Source organism: Indicator indicator, chromosome 3, assembly GCF_027791375.1.
Source record: "Indicator indicator isolate 239-I01 chromosome 3, UM_Iind_1.1, whole genome shotgun sequence".
Taxonomy (NCBI): domain Eukaryota; kingdom Metazoa; phylum Chordata; class Aves; order Piciformes; family Indicatoridae; genus Indicator; species Indicator indicator.
This window is the reverse complement of record NC_072012.1, coordinates 9,703,551-9,727,253: the sequence shown is the minus strand read 5'-3', so window position 1 is coordinate 9,727,253 and position 23,703 is coordinate 9,703,551. Positions and strand designations below refer to the sequence as shown.

The 23,703-nt window shown below is 39.3% G+C and overlaps 1 protein-coding gene across 1 annotated transcript in view; it reads right to left on the bottom strand.

The window, feature by feature from the left end:
• The window catches only part of ATXN10 (ataxin 10), a 103,462-nt gene that overhangs the window by 8,809 nt on the left and 70,950 nt on the right, over window positions 1-23,703 (bottom strand). The window contains exon 10 of the mRNA XM_054399741.1: window positions 10,584-10,647. Coding sequence (XP_054255716.1) covers window positions 10,584-10,647 — 64 coding nt within the window. The remainder of the gene's footprint in view (window positions 1-10,583; window positions 10,648-23,703) is intronic.

Sequence of the window (23,703 nt, the reverse complement as noted above, 5' to 3'; positions counted from 1 at the left end):
TAGCTAGACAACATTTAATCCATATTTTATGTGCTTCCTTTCATGCTCTGGGAGATTTAAAAGCACAGTGTCAACACACCTTAGGAAATTAAACACAATTTTGGTCAAGTACTGCAGGGCTACAAAAGCCATAGCAGATGTTTAGCTATGTCAGGCTCTTTTATAAGCATGTCTCTTATGCCAAAACTGCCAGAACTTTAGCAAAAATTAAGCCATAACTTCTAGTTCATTTTACTTTTTGCTACACTCAGGCTTGTAATACTAGCTTAAAACCATGGATATGACACATTCATTTTTTGCTGCTTAGGCTGCCAATTTTTTAAATGATGACTTACATTTTTTAATAGCAACCCATAATTTATGAGTAACTATAAATCATCTGGTTTTAAAACAGAAAGAATCACGCTCTTGATCAATTTCAAGCTAATGCTCCACAGTTACCATATGATGTTCTTACAGTCCCTTCTATTACACTAATCCCATTTTAAGAATCCATGTCAAGTAAATGTGGTAGTTATCTACGAGAAGCACCAGAGACTCAGAAGATTGTGACATTAAAAAGCTTCAACTGCTGTAACCTAACTGTCAAAAATGCCTTAGCTTATCTTCTTTACTCAGGTACAGAAAGAAAGAAAAAAAAAAAAGGCAGAATTCCATTAAGTTGAAACTCATGTATCAAATTACTATTAAAACCTACCACAAACATTGAGATGTAAAGCACTAAAGCATAAAAGGATGGTAACTATGTTCACAAGTTGATGAATATCAGGCAGATTATACTCATTTTAAATTTCCTTGGACATGTACAGAAAAATCTCCACCTAGACAGAAAAACACATATTCCTGGCTATTTACATGCATACATCTGGAAAAAAAATGCTGTAAAAAATGGAAATTATGGAAGTCAAACAAAACCTTCAAGAATTTGGCACAGGACTTAAAAGCCCAACCTAGTTAATAACTGAGATGTGGTCAAGCTAATTCTAATTTATCACTCTAAGGTACACGACTAGACAAACTGACTCACAATATGGATAGAAGCTGTTTTTCTGTTTATCATCTCTAGAGATTCATCTGTTTAGATAGATTCAGCAAAATTTACCATTCTGCATTGTACTTGAGTATTTTATTAATTCACGGTCTCTGAAGAACATGTGTCATAACTCCTACCCTTATTGTTTTTGGTAATTTCAAACATCATTTTATGACAAATAAGCAAAGCAATGAAGGTAAATGGGCTTGCAGTTGCAGTCTCATAGACACCAGATGATGTCCAGTGTGCACCCCAAAATAACAACAGTTAAATGTGTGTTTAGAAAGATGCAACTAAATTATAACCAACTAAGGTTTTTCTCCCATGTTTTGCAAAACAGCCATTAGCCACAATCTGCTACAGCTGCAGGAAATGTTTGCATTTCCTTGAAGAAATCTCAGAACAGCAAAAGAGAAGAACTAATCAACAAGGTCAGTGGAATGGACTGCAAATATATCCTCAACTAAGAAGGAAAGGTTAGATTTTGGAAACCATTTCAGAAGTAGAAAGAACAGTCTCAACAAAGATTTGAGAAAGTGAGGGAAAACAATTCAAGGATCAGGAAGGAACTCCACAGGCTGCATGCAGATCTGGAGCCCTCAACACAGGCAAGACATCGACCTGATGGAGTGGGTCCAGAGGAGGGCCATGAAAATGATCAGGGGGTTGGAGCACCTCTGCTATGAGGACAGGCTGAGGGAGCTGGGGTTGTTCAGCCTGGAGAAGAGGAGGCTCCACAAAGACCTAACAGTGGCCTTCCAGTACCTGAAGGGGACTAGTTGATTGCTTAGGGCTGGGTGATCGGTTGGACTGGATGATCTTGGAGGTCTCTTCCAACCTGGTTGATTCTATGATGGAGAGAGACTGTTTGCAAAGGCCTATAGAGATCAGATGAGGGGCAATGACTTCAAACTAGAGAAGAGCAGATTTAGATTGGATGTTAGGAACAGGTTCTTTACCATGAGGGTAGTGGAACGTTGGAACAGGTTGCCCTGGGAGCTGGTTGAGGCCTTATCCTTGGGGATATTCAAGGGGAGGCTTCACAGGGCACTGGGCAACCTGATCAAGTTGAGGATGCCCCTGCTGACTGCAGAGGCCGTTGGGATAGATGACCTTCGGAGGTCCCTTCTAACTCAGACCATTCTGTGGTTTGCCAGCTAAAGTTGCAGTTTGCTTTAATAACACTAATTGAAAATGTGAAAACAGAGAAATGTTAGAATAAAGGTATTATGCAAATATGTCATTTGACATTTGAATATTCTTTGGAGACATGCAAGAAACAATGTCAGCAAGACAGACTGAAATATGATAAGGTGGTTGTAGAAGGCATTCCATTCTCAACAATATTTCTGAACCACTCCTAGCTTTATTAAAAAAAAAAAAAAAGAAACAACAAACCTTCAGGTCTCGAATTTCTAGTCCTCTGTCTCAGCCCAGAGGGGAATTTTTCAAAGGAAAGTCTACAGAAAAAGCTGTTTGAGCCGTAAAGGCAGTGAAATATTATATTTTCTCAGTTTCTTTTTTTTTTTTTTTGTATGTGCATGTGTGCTCCTGGTAACTACAGATACGATATCTTTAAAGAACTCAAGCCTGTCATGGATTTAAATCCACCAAGAGGATTAGGGCAGAGGACAAATATGACAATATTTGGTTTAGAAATAAAGTTATTAACTTTAATTCCCTACTTTTACATGCATGAGTTGGTGCCGATAGAGATTATTCTCCTCAAAGGATTAGAAATATTCTAATGTAACATTTGAAAGCACCTTCTTGCGTTCTGAATACCTCTGTTAAACTTCCTCCACCTCCAAAAGAGACCCTGTACATCATACATGTTTCTTAATGATGGTAGCTGTCACTTACTAGAGCTGGGTAGAAGTGAGATATTGAAGAACAGACTTCATATTTACCTCTCGGCAAATCTGCTTTAGTATTTTAAATACCCTCAAGAAAATGAATACTCCCCTCCATGACCTCTGAATTTCTATATTTTAATCATCCTGCAGATGCATTAAATAAATTGCATCCTGAAATTATGGGATCAGCAACCTGAAATATACTATTAGGAATTATAACTTTGTTAAACGCTGGCAACACAGAACTTAATCTGTGGCTGATTCTGGGAAGTATCTTTTCCTCTACTGCACACTGCATTCATTCCTTCCTTTCTGGGATCTTAAGTCTTTTTCATGTTAGGAGAATGTTGCTAAAAGGAAATTTGTTCTTGCTGAACAGCATGGATTACTGCCATAGGTGGCAGATGTAGAAGATCTCACAACAAAACTTCCCATTTCTGTTTCCATTTTAAAGCAAATGTTATCTTGCATTCAGTAGACTCAGAATTTAGATCTACCAAATACCACACTTAATGTAGTAGATTTTTATTCTTCCCCCCCCGCCTTGGATCTTCACCTTCACCAAAGTTCTGTTCCAAAGAGTTTGCAACATACAGAAAAGATAAACAATGGGTTAAGACATGGAAGTTGTATTATTCCAACTGTTCAGATGCGAAGCCAATGTCAAGAGTGATTTAAAGTAAGATTAGATTACACCAATACCTCCTGTATCCTTTTCAATCAGGAGCATGCACCTAGATCCTCCCTTTTCAGAGCTTTATAATAATCCCATTCAAGATACTTTATTCACTATTGTATAGAAAAAACCTACATAGACTGGAATCCAGAATCCTTTAATCCATTAACACTTCTGTAAGCACAAGGCTGGTTCTTTGCAATGCTCCCTTCAAGAGTGTAAAAACATCCCAATACACAGTGACAGAAATAGGCACTGGTGGGCAGATGACCTTCCCAACTAAACCCAAAAGTGGTGTTTGGGAATGGCTGTGATTTTTCCCCTTTCACCATAAGAATTATCCCCCTACTGCAGCCAAAAAATCTCACCCCTTATCCTACAACACTGAGGGAATCCCTTGTGAGTCACACAGAGCCCTAGGCTCCATTAGTATCTAACAAAATACAGCTACAAAGAATTCACAGCAACTTGCAGGAACAGGATAGGATTTGGTCTGCTGAGTAAGGTGGAAGAAATAAGCCCCTCTCAGACAGCTCTTGTACAATGAATAACCAAACTTGCACCAACTTCTAGTCTGACCAGTTCATCTGAATACAGCTGTAAGATACAGAGAGAGAGCAAAGGTTTGTGCATATACCACAAACCAAAAGTCCTTCACAATCATTTTAAAGAAGAAGTCTCATCAGAGTTGAATCAATCTGAAGAGGAGTAATATAATACAGTGACTTCTTATTGGCTTTTTTTTTTCCTTTGTTTTCATCCTAGTTCAATCTATGGTTTCTATTCAACTGCTGTTTTGTATTGTTTTTGGCCAAAGGTTCAGGCCAAAAATTTCATCTCTTTACCCATACTGACAAGTCCCCATTTTTCACTGTCAACCTCAAACACTGCTGGGTCACTAAAAACTTACTATTATCCACCTTTTTTGTTAAAGCCATAGTGGCACAATCAGCACTGGTTTACACAAAATAAGATTCCAGTATTGCTCTGTGTCCAAGGAAAAGGGTTGCAGAAGCAGCAGCAGCGACTTGACAAAATCATAGAATGGCTTAGCTTGTAAGGGACTTTAGATCATCTACTCCAACCTCCCTGCCATGGGTAGGGACACTTCTCAATTAGATTTGGCTGCTCAAGGCCTCATCCAGCCTGGCCTTGAGCACCCTCCCAAGGAGGAGGTATCCACAACCTCCCTGGGCAACCTATTCCAGAGTCCCTCCGCCCTTGTACTGAAGATCTTCTTCCTAAGATTTAGCTTAAACCTACTCTCCCTCAGTTTTAAAGCACTCCCCCTTGTCCTGTCTCTGGACACCCTTATGAAAAGTCCCTCTCCAGCCTTCCTGTAGGTTCCCTTCAGGTATTGGAAGGCAGCCATAAAGTTCCTCTGGAGTCTTCTCTTCTCTAGGCTGAACAACCCCAGCTCCCTCAGTCTGTCCTCACAGCAGAGGTGCTCCAGTCCCTGGATCATCTTTGTGGCCCTCCTCTGGACTTGCTCCAACAGCTCTGTGTCCTTCTTAAGATGAAGACACCAGAACTGGATGCAATCCTCTATCACTTCCATTTAGAGCTCAGGTAGACTTCAAACTTATTTGTGCAGCAAAATGAAGTGTCAAGGGGGTGAGATAAAGGGTAATTTCTTACAAGCGGGGAGAATTTGGCTGGGCATGAGGAGGCCATGACTTTAATCAGTATTCTAAGCTCTCTGCACTGACCACATCCACTGAAATAACATTTTGTGCATGCTTATGAAAATACAGAATCAAATATGGCACCTCCAAATACTACAGGCACTGGCAGTGCTTAAAGCAGGCTTTGCAAAGCAAGGCAACCATTCCTGATGTAACATCATACTTCATTTTCTTGCCAGCATCCATTAGGCAGACAGGTTTACATGAAAACACTCAACCGTGTAATACTTTACTTTAAAAGGTCAACTCCCACTCTACACTGGTTTCTACTGGCTTCTATTCAGGTGTGAGGCTTTTTTACAGTATGTGGCCTGTTTTAGGTTGTGCTCTGTCATGCAGATATGAAACATCTGTTGGCTCCCTCAAAAACCTTTGCTGGCATTTCACAAAAGCCCTGCCACTGCTGTAGACCATAGCAACTTGATTTCTTCTAGCTTTAGTCAGAAGTTTCATGAACCACAATTATACTTGGTGTTGCCATGAAGTCAACAGTATTTTCAATCTACCTCTCTGCTAACTTTCAGACTGAATATAACAGAAGTAGTCCAGGGAAGGAGTATCTGAAATCTGCAATCAGTATGTTCTACATTTTCACCCATTATTCAAACTAAGGGGGCTATGTATGGGTACTGACAGCAAGTACAGGTTTTTCTTTCACATATGTTGAAAATTCTTACTCCCTAAAACATACCAGCTAAATGTTTGCTCATACATATTACACCTCACCCCCCCAGCAGGATATTTATTCTTCAAATATGACTGCCCTTTGACTGCACTTCTGGCTAACACAAAGCCTGATTAGAGGTTAATATAATATGGACACTTACATAAAGTCATTCCAATTAAATTCAGACATTCACAAGCTCATTTTAGCAAGAGATCTACTGTAAGAATCTCAGAAGGTTAAGATTGGTGAGCATCCTGAAAATAAACAAGAATATTCCATCTTCAAAACTGCATTCCACTTCTGATTTTCAAGTTTTACCACTAACATTGCAGTACTTTGGGTAATGGTTGGGTTTTTTGCTAAAATATGAATAAATATGTCTAAGGACAGCCATGAAATTGATAAAAAAGAAGTAGAAGAAAGAAAGAAAAAGGTACATCATTGTGCTACTCCTAAGTGTAAATGTTAGGAAGCAGTAAAAAAACCCCAAAACCTAAACATAAAACTTAGTTAAGTTAAACTGAAAAGTGCTAAATAATAAACAAATTAGTTTATGTATAGTCTTTTCTAAGCACCTTTTTTGTGTGAGTAGAGTCAACAGTCCTTTGATCAGAATGAGGTGGCCCCCCTCCTTAAGTTTGCCTTAAGCAAGTGGAATTTGTGAAGGGGTCAGAAATGAAGCTGGGAGGAGTGGTAAGAACTTTAGGAAGTGGTAAAAGACAAGAACAAAAAGAGGAACTCTTGTCTGATACTAGAGCCTGTCAGGGGTGAGGAAGATGGTGGCTCAGAGAGCAAAACAGAATATACTTTAATTTTGAGCACCTTTTCAACCCAAATAACCTGAAAAGCAGGATTTAGAGTACATTTTTCACTGGTATTACCCTGATAGGCATCTCCAACCCACTCTGCTATTCTGTGGCAGGTTTAATTTATTTGTTTTTAAACACAGGTTACAGAAGTATAGCACAATGCTCTCAGCTTTTCAGAAGCAGTACAAGAAATTGAATTTTCAACCCCAAAAGTTTATCTCATGAAAGAACCTTTCTTTAATATAAAGGCATACAAGTCCACTTGCATTTTGAAATACCCTTTTTTACTTTTGAACACAGAAGGACAGTCATGATTAGGACACAGGCAATCCAGGATGGAAGATTTAAAGAGTACAGAAAAAAGTTAATGTGACATTCAACCTTCTCAGAAGTTTAACTCTTTGGACCCCAAGATTTACAGTAAACTGCATCTCCCTAGTTTCACTTTGCCTACTCTCTGCTGGGTCAAAAACCAAATAGCTAACAGTTGAAAATCTGGCTTCTCTCAGCATTTCTCTATTTAATGTGTGGAACCATGCAAAGTTATAGCAGCTGATAATCTAGACTACCAATTCAAATAGCTGCAAGAAGTACAGTAAATTTGTTCTTAACTGCCCATAACCATCTTCATGTCTGTTACCAACACGAGTGGGGTTTTGGTTTTTTTTTTTTTTTTTTGCTATTACTGAAAGAAAAAAATATTTTTTTGTTAGTATAAATGTAAATGACACAAGTCTGTCTGAGATAATTATTAGACAAGATAACAGTTCTCCCAAACTGGGCATTAGAAGATGAATTCAAGCCTAAAAGGCTAAAGCAATGCAAACACATCAGTTGAACTTTAGCTAGCAATCTTGTAACTAACTAATCTCCTGATATTTCTGTGCACACCACAGAACTGCTCAGCATCTCAAACGATGCAATTTTAAGGTAATGACAGGTTTATAAAGAAATTTATTTTAGGCTAACAGCAGACCCATTTCCGCTTTCAGTATGCTTCCATACGCTACAAATAAAAAGATTTATCAAAGGATTCCTCCTCTCAAAGGTTATAAAGAGCTCTTGTAACATCTAACATGGCAGTCCAGCTTCTCCTGATGAATTGCATACTTTAGGGAAATTATTATTGGTTTTCCATCCAGAAAAAAACAAAACACCAAAACAAAACAAAACACCACACCCAAAAAACCTCTATCATTTTTACCATGAAGGTTACATTTTATTTTGGAAAATTTTGTATATGTAATCTGGAGGCAGAATTGAGTACATAAAATGTAAAAAATGATCACATTAAGTCTGTTTTCAGTAGAAAACAATCTTCAGAACTTAGCCACCTCCAAAACAGACAAAAGATCAAACAAAAACGTGCAACTACAAAGACTTTACTGTGAAATTGAAGAAGTTCTTCTATAAAAAGAACACGGATGAAACTTCTTCCAGTCAGCTCTATCCAAATAGAAATCCAAATAACACAGCCTGAAACCACAAAAACAGGCACTAGAAACAAGACTGTTAAATAGAAGTTTCTGGATGTGACTCCCTGAAGGAACTATGGGTGAAGAACTACACTAAGCCTTCCCCTGTAGCTTTCTCCATCACCTTGGCAAGCTGCAGCACCACTGAGTGATCCCACTCAAACTTCAGTAACTCTCTCAACACCCAGTTCAAGAGCTGCCTAAATACTTCCTTTTAATTAATCTCCTCTGAAAAGAGAAGAGACATAAAATATATTCACTCCAGATCACAAAGTTACAATGCAGGCAATTTTAGGATGCTTCAGTGTTAAGCAAAGAGGATTTCAAATCTTAGGAACAGCATCACTCTCATTTACAAGCATTACAAAATGGATTTGTGCCACAGGACTGAGTGCACAGAGGGAGGAGAGATTCAGTTGCATCTATTCAGGGGAATGTAATGCAAAGGACTCAGGCATCTACACACTACTGAAGGCTTGGTTTGTGGTGTCTAGAAGCAGCAAAATGTGCTGAAAAGCAAATGAAAATAGAGACAGCTATAAACTGCATTCTGGTTCCCTGTGTAAGATGCCAAAAGCACAGCTGAAGAGGAATGTTAGAGGCAGGAGAGAAGAGCAACATTAACTTCAATATAGCACAAGAGCACCTAGGTCAAAATGATAAACAGAGTGGTAGCCAGAAGCTGTGCTCCAAAGGCTGTTGAAGCAAACTGTCACTGCCCTGCCTATGCTCAACTGCTACTTAATTTTTCACATACTTGAATACTGTATGCTACGGATCAGTGTCGAAACTCACATTAAGTTGAATCATTATGTCTGCTAAGTCTTTAAAAACCAAGTAAACGAAGTTTTATCCTCTGGTAAGTTTATAGTAAAGCCACAAAATGTCAGCGTGTATCAAAAGGTGTAAGAAGTTCCACATTGCTCAAAATGCAGTAAAGGCTCCCATGGTGTTTTAGCTTCATTTCATTCAAGACTGTAAATTCCAGTTCTACCCTTTGAAGACCTCAAACTTTAACCTCTTTTACTAACAGCTGAAGTGAAAGATTAATCCTAGAGAGAAATTCTGAAAGTTGTTTTGTAGCTGTGCTTTCTAGCAAAGACTAAGAAATCAGGATCAAAACTTGTCACTAAGTTTACTCAGCGTTGCTCTTCTGCTTAGAGAAAAGTAACTTTCTTGGCCCTTCTCAGCACATCCAGCAGTGTCCCTTACCAGAATCAGACTATGTGAAGTGCAACCCTGATACTCCATGCACTGCAAAGAGACACAGTCAGGTCTCCAGCTACAGGAATACTGATGAATGTGGAAACCCTGCACATCAAGCAACTAAGTGAATAACCCATTGCTCTCCTACTCAGCTTGTTAACATCTTGCTATCATTTGTCCTGTGATGGCTTTAAGACTGTCCCCTACATGATTTCATCCTTTAAAAATGTAAATACATGCAGATGATATTCTGCAGCACAAAATTATGAGAACACATAACATTTTCAAGAACTTTTCAGGTTTTTTTAATACTTGTTAAAAAGTGATCTTTTTCTGACAAATTCATGTTAAAAAACCTGTTTCACGTGTTCAGGATAAGAAAGCCAACATTACTCTAGACAGGAAAGGCATTTGATTTCCAGATGCACTTATCAGATACTTAACAAGGAGCTCAGGATAAGATGGAAGCAAATAACAGCTCACCCACTGAACACATCAGCAGGATTACTATACAGTTCATGAAGGGATGGGGAAATTTGCTTAACAGCTGCTTATCTTCAATAGAAAGTTATTTCCTTCTAACAGCAATCTATCTTGGAAAGTCTCAGCTCTTCAAACTCAGGAAAAGAAACAAACAAAACCTTCCCAAATATGAAGCACAATGCCACTTAAATATGAATCTCCTCAACAATTCAGTAAGCTGCATCATTAATTCACTCTGTTATATGCATTTTCATTACAGCTTATAAGCCTTGCCTATGTGCTTAAAATCAGTTCTCCAGTCAGATTTTCTAAGCATAGAGAATTCATGGGGTACTTACTCCAGTCTAGATTTCAGTTGAAGCAACAGCCCCAAGATCTGATACAATGACCAAACATAGTTGTAGTTCAAAATTCTATCACGGATAGCTCTATGAATCAACATTCTTAAACCAGCAATATTTATTATTTTAGGAAACAGAATATAACCACAGTTCAACTTAGAATCGTGTTCCTGGAAGTATATTTATGAGTCTGCTCACTTCAGAATCAATCACTGAAATACAACCTAGGAACTCATGAGGTCAGTTAGACTTAGTTAACCAAGTAAAAGCAATGCTGGCATAAATATACTAAACCTCAATACATTTTCTTAAGAATCATATCAAATAATTAGAATTCTTTTGCAAAGGATACAAGGATTGTTGTCATCAATGCTGCAGTTGTCCAGGATCAGGGGAATGCCATCTAACTCATAAACCTAAATAAAAACACAGAAGTTTAATTTAATGGATCTCAACAATATGAATGATGCTTCATGCAAGAAATATGTAAAAACTGAACAGGGATAATTCTTGTACCAAAAATATTAAACATGTAACATAAATTGCAGGGTAAATTATCAGCAGTAAGTAGCACAAAGTAATAACACAAGCAGACAATTTCACATTCTTCCTTCATTTTGCATGTGTTTGATGTATTTTCTATGCTGTGCTTCTCAGTGAGACACAAAAGCTATGCTTATTCACAGGATAACAGAATTGTCAGGGTTGGAAGGAACCCCAAAGATCATCTAGTTCCAACCCTCCCCACCATGGGCAGGGACACCTCACACTGGATCAGGTTGCCCAGAGCCACATCCATCCTGGCTTTAAAAACATCCAGGGATAGGGCTTCCACCACCTCCCTGGACAACCTGTTCCAGTGTCTCACCACCCTTATGGTGAAGAACTTCTTCCTAACTTCTAATCTAAATCTCCCCTCCTCTAGCTTGGATCCATTCCCCCCAGTCCTATCACTACCCAACACCCTAAAAAGTGCTGACAGTCTCTTAAATATTCCCATGCTAATCAGTCTGTCATCTCCCACACCAGCAGATTTTGTAAATACTGAGAAACCATCACCCCCTTACACAGATTTACTGGAACCATACAGCTAAATAGAAAGAGGTGAGTGAATTTTCCCGGTTTTCAGAGTTTTTCCTTTGACAGTGGATCTTCTGCAGGGCTTGGGAAAGGAGTCAATATTGCAGAATCCTCAAATCTCACTTTAAAGAAAGTGAGAAAAGATCTCTGGAAGACACCAGGCTGCAATCCATCCAGGTTTTGGAAGAAATTATAGACAGAAACTAAGGAATAGGACAGTTCTGATGTCTGGTTTGTAAACGCTATTCTTCACATTGGCCTCTGTTACAAAAGATTGCTAAACTTACTCTCCATTTACATTCCTGACAACACAGCTAGCCAATAACATGGAACTGCATTGGACTGTAACTAAAATCACAAGGTTACTTTATTATGAAGAACTATAATACTTGATTCTGATTTACACAGAAACAGCAAATGAAGCTGCAACCTATATGTAAACCAAAATCTCTATCAGGTTTAACTTAATTACAAAGGTTACTTAAGTTTAAATACAGCTCCACTTCAGTCAAGTTAGCACCAAAAATTTTGCCCTAATGCTGTTATGTCAGCTTCTAAAATTGTTTTCTAAAAAGCAGAAAATAAAACATTCAGCATTCAAAGGCAGGTATCTGTCTCTGCCAGTTTAAAAAGGCATCTTGCACACTTGTTTTCTGTACTTGCCTTTGAAACATAATAGAAGATTGGGATCATGCCAGTGAGAAATTTAATTGTATTACACTTAAAAGAAAATGCCTTTCCCAGTGACAATTTGATTTCTAAGTTTCTTCTCTTTCTCTGTACTTGGAGTTTAATAATCTATTTCAATAACTTAAATCAGACATTAACAGAAGCTCATGGAGGAGGAGGTGCTATATAAATGCTGAACAAGAACTTATGGAAGTGACCAGCCCGGACTGGCCAGGAACAATAGATTTTTTTATTCAGATGCTTTGGGACACATCCTGAAGAAAAAAAAAAAAAAAGTGCTTTTCTTCTTGATAACCAATGCAAATATTCAGAACAAAAAGAAAGCTTTTATTCTATCTTACAGAATTTACATTTATTGACCAATATATAAATAGGGTCACTAGTGTAATTAAGGACATCTGCCTGAACAGAACTACTTCTGATAATCTCCCAGGATTTTCTTATGAAGTTCACAGAAATAATTATCATTAACACAATCATTCACAGAAGAGCCCAAAGAAAGCATAAATTAACCATAGACTGCTTCATGAATCTTTCCCTCTAGCAGCAATGGAGAAAAGCTTAGGGGGAAGAATGCAAATTCTCCAAGCATGACAGCGCTTGCTGCTGAATCTGTGTGCATCCAGTAAAATGCAACTGCAATCTCCAGGTCAGACAACTATACAGACAGTAGCAGATAACCTCCAGCAAAAAATGATCTCTTCAAAGAATTATTAACATTTTAGGCATTAGAAACATTACCTAGTCATCAAAAAGAGTGCTTTGATGCAAAAATAACAACTCTGCCTGCCTCTTGGTAACAACGGCTTAAACACAAATTATTCTTCCACCAGAATGGACTGATTTTCAGTCTTTGATAGGAGGCAGAGTGAGAAATGTGTTTGTTCCAGCCATGAAATATTTGTATTTACTGGGAGTTTGGTTTAACTACAGATAAGCAAAAAGAAATGCATTCTCACAATTAGAAGTGGCCTGCTAATAGTTCTAGTCATCCATGCTGACACTCTTCTCTTTACGTGGTACTGATAAAGTATACTGACAACGAGAAAGATAGATTTCTAGTTTAAAAAGTGGCTGGAGGCAAGAAAGATGTATTCTAGAAATGTGTCAAAACCCAGGAATGAGGAGGAATCACTTATATAGAAAAGCTTCAGATGCTTCATTCATTATAGATTGCCAGTTTCCTATCAGAGAAATAGGCTGCCTCCAACAATGTTTAGCTCCAGATTATTACATTTTAATTCACGATATAGAACTTGAAGGAAAACAAAAGATCTCTGGGAACAATAAAACTGGCAGATTTCACATTTTTATGGACTTAGCTCTTTTTTTTCTTTCAGTTGCATCACACAGCTAAAAATGCTGAAAATCACACAAGCAGCAGCATGTGGTCCATAGGTACAGGTGTGCTGAGCAGTTGCCAAACATCAGCCTTAGTTGGTAGTAGATCAGCGATTAAGCTGCCACTATCTGACCTCCCCTCTCAGGATGACTGCTTTGGGTTTCGCATTTACCTATTTGCTGATTTTCCTGAGGCAGCAAGTAGGAGTGTAACAGTATTTCTGATACCCATATTTCTGTGACAAACTTGATTTAAACTCTCCAGTGGATTATAAAAGCTGGAGGAGCAAAGTAAGGGAAAAGAATGATACAGGTGGGATGGCATGACCACAGAAAACAAAGAATCTGTTAAGGTGGCAGAAAACAAAACTTTTGACCAGGGCTCTGGGCCCTGATCTAGTTGAAGATGCCCCTGCCTACTGCAGAGAAGGTTGGACTAGATGACTTTCTGAGGTCCCTTCTAACCCAGACCATTCTATGATTCTATCAGTAGCAGCACAGCTAGCAGATCAAGGGCAGTAATCATTCTCCTTAGTACTCATCAGACAGCGACTAAACTCATACCAAGTGCAGACAGGTTAAGGGAATTGTTTTGAGACGGAAGACTTTGGGAGAACATGATAGGAGCTTTCCCCATAACTAACTTGTCCTGTCTACTAAGAAAACAGAGTTGCTCTCCTGACCTGGGTTCACAGTAGTTTAAATACTGTACTAAAAAAAACATTTTCATACAAATGACACTGAGAAGGTTGAGTGTGGATATCTGGAAAAAAATTTATTGGGAGGATATGAAGCAGATTGCCCACAGACACTGTGGACTCTCCATCTTGGAGCTCTTCAAGACTTGTCTAGAAAAGCATTGAGCAACATGCTTAGAACTCAGCTTTAAGTAGGAAATTGGACTACTGATATCCTGAAAAGACCCCTTCAGCCTGAATGAATGTGCAAGTCTAAGACTTTTACACATTGCTTCAACAAAAATAAAACGGCTAAGGCCATGGGAAGAAACACATCAGTTCAAGAACAGATTCCTCTAACCTAATGCAACATTTTCTTGGCTAGAAAGATGGAAATTTGTCAGAAACAACTTATGAGAGTATCTGACAAACAGCAACAGTTCTAGAAAAAAAATATTTCCTGTCCATTGGTGGAATAATCCTGCATAATTGCTGAGCTCTCAAGACAGAGAGATCTTAATTTGTACAGTACTCTTGTACTGTTTTACTGTTTTTGACAGTAAAATATAAGAATTGTGTACAATCCAATATACCAAAGAAACATCTGGGCTGACTGAGAAAACAAAGCAATTAATAAAAGTGAGGTCTAAACCCCATGTTTTATGAAGGAAAAAAAAAAATGAAGACTGAGAGCATTAACAACATTGTTAACCTACAGGAGAAGCTTGCTAGTGAACACAGGAACCTTTAATCATTTCGAAGTAAAAAAGGATGTTCACGTTGCACATTCATAAAATATTGTTACCAGTAACGGTTAATCAAGCACTACAATACATTAAAGCATAAGTCTCAAAGACTCCTGGAGCAGCCTTCAACATTTCAGGTGTCCACAAATGACCTGGCAAATCCTAACCATAAATATTTGAACTAGTCATGCTCTGGAGAGGTGCATGGTTATGACCCTTTGAATCTCTTCTAAGTCTGCGTGACTTTCTCAGACAGAAATATCGTAATAGAATAAACCACACCAAAATAAAGTGATCCAATGAAACGCACATTGGGGATTTGATGACAGTCTTTGGTCATCACTAAAGATATGCTTAAGTCTTATTCCTTCTGAATGTACCATATAAGGACAACAAAATCATAGAATCATAGAATCAAGAAGGCTGGAAGAGACCTCAAAGATCATCGAGTCCAACCTGTCACCCTACACCTCATGACTATCTAAACCATGGCACCAAGTGCCACGTCCAATCCCCTCTTGAACACCTCCAGGGATGGTGACTCCACCACCTCCCTGGGCAGCACATTCCAATGGCCAAATCACTGCATAATGATAACAAAAGCACTACATAATGAGAAATACATCCTTCAGGCCCTGCCACCAAATGGGCTGACCATCAGAAGTCAATTTTCCTCCAAGACCTGCTCAACAAGATAGGTAATTAGACATCTGGGCAGACCCCAGCATTAGGTGCACAAACTGGCTCCTCTGCAGCTGATACTGAAGAAGGTTGTTTCATGCTTTGTTTTGTTTTCATTTGTGAGTCTCGGGTTTTGGATTTGTTTGTTTTTCCAAACAGCAGAAGTGATGGGAGACACACAGGAGCTTCTACTTGAAAGAACAAAAGGACACTTTAGTCCCTCAGCACTAGTGGATTCCTAGGTCTACTGCAGACTGCAGGCACTTTGGCTTAGAACACAGGCAGCTGTGGCTTGCGGCAATCAAGTCTATTATTGGAGTTCACCACATCCTGCAGATCTACCGAAATACTTGTGGACAGAGGCTCCTTTCTCCAGGACATCACAGCAAACTTGCTTAGCTAGTTTGAGAGCTTCTTGCACCAGCATGAATCACTTTTGAGAGCAAAGACAGATCTTTATGCCCATTTCAGTCAAGGCAGTGTCCCCAGTATAGTCTTTCACCTACCGCAGGATTTAGGTATGCATATATATAACATTTTAATGTTTGAAATTCAGAAATCACGGCAACAAAACTTGTGGCTCCTGCTACACGAATTTCAAATATTTTCTCCCACTTCAAGCATTATTTCCCAGAGTAATGTGAGAGAGCTGAAACAGACCTCACAAGAGGTGACCCTTGCTTCTTTCTGGGATTTTAAAAATCAAAACAAACAAACAAACAAAATCTGAGAAGCTAAAAATGGGACTCCTTTGAGATGTTCTAAAAGTCTCCTAAGAGAATGGTTTAGATATGATGGCTTTGCCCTTACTGAAAGGGAAGGGAAAAGAACACAAAGGTACCAAGCACAGAATCAGAACTGAGCCAAACCAAACAGAAGCTAGAGCATCCAGCTACTAAGAGAGGGTAACAAGCCATCTTAGTTATGAGTAATTTTTCCCTCCAGTCTTTCCAAGAGCAAAACACAGGAGTTTCCAGCCATTGAGATGATAACATAAACACTTGAGAATTCAGAATAGGTTCCCGCAAGAGAGAGTAACACAATCGGTTCATTCGCCTTTTAAACAATTCAGCTTTCATCATTCACCTATTTATGGTTCCTGAAGCAGAAGCCACTTTTCAAGTAACAAATAAAAGCTGCTATGAGGAGAAGGCTCTTAGCTATTTTTAGGTTTAGGATTGCTACTTAACAAGGCTAGAGTAAGCTCCAACACAAGACGGAGTTCACTTGAAACACACAACATTTGCTAGTGTGGTCTTTGCCTATCCTGGCAGCAGCATCAAGAGAAAATACTGCTAAGCATCATCCAGTATTGTACCCCTGCCCTTTCTGTCACTTGAATATGTAAACATTTACAGCAACAACTGAGAGTAAGTTTCTATACTTCTAGTCACTCGTCATTTTATTCCCAGCCTACTAAAACCAGTAATCAGATGGTCTTACTTTGCCAGTTTCAAATCATTGCTATAAAAGAGGTTCTCTGGTTTCTATTTCATCAGAAGAAAAAGTGAAAGTTAAAGGAAATGAAGTGTAAGAATTAACTATGTGACTACAGCTGGGATGAGGCAACTTATACAAGATCATAAACATTTCAAATTTGTATTCTGTTCCAGAGCAGAGTGAAAAATCAAAGACTTCAAAGCTCTGAAAAAAAAGAGATAAAGCCTAGGCAAGTCACATGATTCATCTCAGCCACTTTAATCATAGAATTGTAGAATCACTAAGGGTGGAAGAAAGGTGAAGTCCAACTGTAACCAAACTACCATGACCATTAAACCATGTCCTAAAGCACCACATCTACATGTTTCTTGAATGCCTCCATGGGATGGTGACTCCACCACCTTCCTGGGCAGCCTGTTCCAACCCCTCACCACTCTCTCACTAAAGAAACTTGGTCCTAATATCCAATCTAAACCTCCCCTGGAACAACTTAAGCCTATTTCCTCTTGTCCTATCAGCATTTACTTGGGAGAAGAGACCACCACCAGCCTCACTCCAACCTCCTTTCAGGTAGTTGTAGAGAGCAATAAGAACTCCCCTTAGCCTTCTCTAAACTAAACAACCCCAGGTCCCTCAGCTGCTCCTTCTACGGCATGCCCACCAAACCCCTCACCATTGCCACAATAAGCTTCAAGTCATTCAAGTCATTCTTGAATGGCAAATGTTTTAGTGTCTATGATCTTTTGTCTTCCATGTCAAGCTTAACAAAACATTTTAAGCATCTCTCAAAATAAGGGACCTTATTTCATTGTGTGTACTGGGGGTTTTTTTTGGGGGGGTTGGCAGGCGGCACACATTCTTTTGTTGCATGTGGGGTTTTTTTCCTTTTCAGTTTGATGTTTTATATTATGTTGGAACACCTTTTCTTCTGAAATAGAATTCCAGACATTCCATAAAATAGTTCCATTTTGAAAATCACTGACATAAAAATAGATCACCACAGAATGTTTCTGTTGAAGATTTCTTCAGCACTGCTCTACACACGATCACACACTCTTCTACCCAAAATATCAGCACAACAATCTTGTGATTCTCTATTAACCTCTCTCCTCTATTACTCATGGTAGTTTTGGTACTTAATTCATTTTCCCCCAACAGCCTGCACACCTGCCTTGATGCTACCTTCCCTCAACATTTGAGTTGCTCCTTGAAACCCAGTTCAGCTGAAATATTTCTGGAAGCCACCAGCTGCTTACAACTTAAGAGTGAGTGGGAATGAAAAAGAAGGAAAAAACAATTCGAATTCATACCCTTTCTGGATGAATACACCCTTTCACTGAGGCCACATGTCATCACTCTCCCACATTACTATTGTATTCCAAAATTGCTTCCACTCCCAACATAGAGAATTACAACTCTTCCTTAGAAACATCTGAATTCAGCAAGCATAAAATAAATGCCAATCAGATGTCCTGGGCTCTAATAACTTTTGTTTTGCCCAGCATTATTAAGCATTCTCCTTTTACTTCACTTTGAACCAAGGGATTAAGAAAAATTCCCTATCAGACACATTCACACCTCCACTGCTCTGCCCTGGTGAGGCCACATCTGGAATATTGTGTCCAGTTCTGGGCCCCTCATTTCAAGAAGCACAGGGAACTGCTTGAAAGACTCAAGCACAGAGGGTGCTGAAGGGAGTGGAACTTCTCCCTTATGAGGAAAGGCTAAGGGAGCTGGGGTCTCTTTATGTTGGAGGAGTCTGACAGGTGATCTCATTAATGTTTATAAATTTGTGAAGGATGAGTGTCAGAAGGATGGACCCAGGCTCTTCTCAGAGATGCCCAATGGTAGGACAAGGAGCAACGGGTACAATCTGGAGCACAGGAAATTCCAGATTTTCACTGTGAGGGTGACAGAACACTGGAAAAAAAGGTTATGGAGTCTCCTTCTCTGGAGATATTCAAAACCTGCCTGGATGCGTTGCTGTATGACCTATGCTAGGTGATCCTGCCCTGGCAGTGGGGTTGGACTCCATGATCTTTCGAGGTCCCTACCAATCCCTAATTTTCTGTTATTCTGTGATACAAATTCATCAGTGCAAAGGCAGCAATAGGCAATAGTTGAATGAATGAAAATAACAAGTGAGAAACGCTCTGGGATGACTTCAAACCGTACAATGATTTGTGCTGGTGATTCCTGCATTTCATGGTCAAATTCTGCAGCTGAATACAACGGCATGCCACGTTGGATTGCAGTGCTTGGAGTGTACTGACAGACTTAAAACTAAAAATATTACCACCCCCCAAATGGTGGCAGCTTCCCATAACGCCCCAGTTTCCTATTGCAGTTATGAAGAGACTTCTAGTAATGGTTAATTTTTTAAAGAACTGTAAAGAATAAGTTATTGGGTATATTTACATCACCCCAAACTTCACAGCCAACAGAGGGTGGAAGTACAGAGGAGAAAAAAAAACAAACAAACAACAAAAAACAAAGCTAGTAGGCTAGAAACTGAAAACAGCACACAGACTTTCTCAATGGCATTCACTGTTCTCTGTTTCCACATGCAGAGCTTCCAAGATTTTAGTGAAGGGTCAAAGAACAAACCATTAATTTTCTAGTACATGTGTAAAGGATGTGCACTCTAGTACACATCAAGAATAAAAACTATCCTTGATGACAATTACATTTTTTCACTAAGTTCCAGTAGAGTTAAATAAAGCAAGTGTTTCCTACAATACAGGAAAGGACTGTAAAATGCCTTTCTAGAACTCTGTAGAAATTGTAAATTGTAGACTGTGGGCCTCAGCTGATTTCTAAAGCTGGAAGACAGTTTAATGGTGTTTGCTGCTTGTGTTTTAAATCAGGTCTGTCTTCAGAAGTCTGCAGCCAGCCTTACAACTCCATGGCTCAATACGCTGCTTACAATAGCCTGTAGCGACAGGGTGAGGGGCAACGGTTTCAAACTAGAGTAGAGTAGATTTAGATTGAATGTTAGGACAAGTTCTTTACCATGAGGGTAGCAGAACACTGGAACAGGTTGCCCAGGGAGGTAGTAGAGGCCCCACTCCCAGAGATACTGCAGCAAATGATACCTCTGTCTGAGCAATGATGATTTCATGCTCCATTTTATATGAAATGTTACATTTTCCACGAAACATATAAATAACAGAACTGTGGTCCTTTGGAAGACCCCCAAATCTTGCAATTACAATAATTGCTTTGTTTCAGGACTAACAGATGCAGTCTCAAGTTACTGCAGAGCAATATGCACAGCTTGCTGGGGGTGGTATCAAAGGAGGTCAATGCAGGTGCAAATCAAGTCTCATGCTGGGAGGCAAGAAGCTTTAGACATACACTGCTCTGCTAAGACTGACTCCTGTCTTCTTTACAACAACATTTTCTGTTAAGGTTCCTTCAAGCTATGAGGGTGATTGCTGGACTGGAACATTTCTCCTATGAAGAGAGACTGATACACTCAGGACACAAATCTCAACAACTTTCCCTGGAACACTGAGGAAAGCTAAAGGAAGGCTGAATTGTTCAGCTCAACTTCATAACAAGGACTATGTCCTCTTTTAAACACAACCAAACACCGAGCTCTTTTCACAATCCTCTTTCACAAACTCTGTACACCCAGCTCTCCATTTTTGTCTATATTACTTAAAGAACAGTGATTAAAATCTACCACATTTCACGCAGAATCACTATGGCTGGAAAACACCCTTAAGACATCAAATCCGACCATTATCTAACTCTACCAGGGTCACCACTACACCATATCCTTGAGCACCATATCTAGATGGCTTTTAAATACGTTCAAGGATGGTGATTTAACCACTTCCCTGGGCAACCTGTGCCAGTCTTTAATAACCCTTTTGGTATAGATGGTTTTCCTAATGTCTAAACTAAACCTCCCCTGACATAACTGGAGGCGATTTCCTCTTGTTCTATCAGTCGTGATTTGTGAGCAGTGACCAACAGCCACCTCGTATGTAGCAGAACAAAACTGACTGACAGGTGCTGAGGTTCACATATTTCACTTTCTTATGCCTCTTTTTGGTGTTGTGATTTTATAGAAAGCACCTGCTGGAAAGTAAAACAAATTGTTTGTAAGCAGTATAAAAAAAATAATAAATTATCATAAATCAAATTATTACAAAACAAACAGAGTAATGTTTGGTTCAGCTTAGCATTGTTTACAAGTCAGATCAAATTCATTCTTCTGTGTTTAGCACAGGGGCTCCCCAGCATAAGAAAGACATGGACCTGTTGGAGTGGGTCCAGAGGAAGGCCATGAAGATGATGAGAAGGCTGAAGCACCTCCCCTGTGGGGACAGGAGGTGAGAGTTGGGGTTGTTCAGCCTGGAAAAGAGAGGGCTCCAGGGAGCCTTAGAGCAACTTTTCTGTACTTTAAGGGAGCCTGCAGGAAATATTAAGAGGGATTGTAGTGATAGGACAAGGGGAAACGATTCTATGAAACTGAAAGATGAACTGGAACAGGTTACCCATAGGTGGATGCCACCTCTCTGGAAGTGTTCAAAGCCAAGCTGGATGGGGCTTTGAGCAATCTCATAGAATCAGGATCCTTTCAATTGGAAAAGACCTTTAAGATCATCAAGTACAATCATTATCTAACTCTGCCAAGTCTGTGACTAAACCATGCCCCTCAGCACCATGTCTCTGCCTCACTGAAACACCTCCAGGGATGGGGATTCAACCAGAATCACAGAAAACATCTGTTTGGAAGAGACCTCAAAATATCATCCAGTCCAACCTACCTTCCTGGGCAGCCTGTTCCAGTGTTCTGTTTTCCTTAGAGTGAAAAAATTTCTTCCTTCCGTTTCCATGGAACTTCCCATGCCTCAGCTTCCACCATTGCCCCTTGTGCTGTCATTGGGCATCACCCAGCAGAGCCTGACTCCATCCTCTTGGCACTCACCCTTTACCTATTTATAAACATTAATAAGGTCACCTCTGTCTCCTCCTCTCCCTTCCAACCCATCTCATCTAGTAGAAGGTGTTCCTGCCCATGGTAGGAAGGTTGGAACAATATCATCTTCAAGATCCCTTCCAATCCAAACCACTCTATGGTTCTACGACTGAAATAAGGCCACAAACTATTTCAGCAATATTTACACTGTGAAAACTATGGCCATACATTTTATGAATAAAAAAAAATCCTGGTGGTTAAGAGCTTTGCCTGCAGATACCCTTTTGAAAACACAGTCTCCCAGACAGACTAAATGATTTCTCACATGCTGAAACTGAGTATTAAAAGAAAACAGAAGACTTTCAGTGAAGTATTTAAAAGACTTCAGAGTATTAATGCAAGGGAAGCTGAAACATTTTTCAGAGGGGAAAAAAAAAAGGTACAAATACATTAAGAGAGGCTTTAATTCAAGGTAACAATCAGTACAATGACGTGCCCATTCTTCTCACTTCATGGCACCCTGTGAAAAACAATGACTATTTCAACAAATGTTATTTTGTTAATTTGACCTTTAAAAATCAAATTTCTCATCAGCTGTCTCTCACATAAACTAGTCATTTAATGGGAAGAATTAATGGAGGTGTTTTCAAGTGCCAGTCTGTGATGGTGTGGCTAGAAGCACTGGATGCCAACACAAAACTTGAAAAATGCCAATGTATGGGGAAAGGACAATCCAGTCTTTCTGAGAGAAAAATATTAATCTAAGATTTGTAAACTGGTATCATTGCATTAAAAAGTGTTATTTATCGGCTTAACTAAGTGGAGGAAATCTCTGTGCACACATGCTAATCAAGAATGTTCCTCTGGAGACCCTACTACAAGTAATATATGGATGTGCTGGAACATGTCCAGAGAAAGGCCAAGGGAATGATGAGTTGGCTGGAGCTCCTCTCCTGTGAGGACAGGCTGAGAGAGTTGGGCTTGTTCAGTTTGGAGAAAAGAAGGCTCTGAGGAGACCTTGTCGTGGCCTTCCAATATCTGAAGGGGGCCTACAAGAAAGCTGGTGAGGGACTTCTTAGGCTCTCATGTAGTGATAGGACTAGAGGGAATATTTACATCAGACATCAGGAAGAAGTTCCTCACCATAAGGGTGATGAGACACTGGAACAGGTTGCCCAGGGAGGTGGTAGAAGCTCCATCCCTGGATGATTTTAAGGCCTGGCTGGATGTGGCCCTGGGCAACATGATATAGAGGAAAGCATCCCTGCCCATGGCAGAGGGGGTTGGAACTAGATGATCCTTGAGGTCTCTTCCAACCCTGACAGTTCTGTGATTCTCTGATATTGCAGAAGAAAAAAAGAGTGTAATTAAATTTGGGATCTTTTTTTACAGCTTTTATACAAACAGAAAAATATCCTCAACAATTTCAGGATTTTGCTAGTAATAGTGTTTAATTTTTAACTGAAAAAGTAATCTAAACATTGATCTTTTAATGACTGTTCATCATTCTTAATACTTACAACCTCTTCTGTTAATGTAACTGCAGTTAAAAATAGTTTGTACAGTTTTTCCACTGACAATCATTAAGAAGCATGATTCTGGCAGCATAAAGTTTTCATAACTTTTCCATTAAAGTTTTGGAAAGTCCCAGATGGCCAAATGACAAGAGGTTACAGAATGCAAGCCAAATGATAATCTAGGTTACACTATTGTAATACTTCAGTACTTGGCCCCTTTGTGCAGTTATCTACAAGCATGCTGACATATGAGAGCAGAATAAATCCTTGCATCTTACACTACACCCCCACAACAGCTGAGGAAATCAGTTATCAAATGTCACAGTCCATTTGCTTCATAACCCAGCTCAACTGCATTCTGAATTGC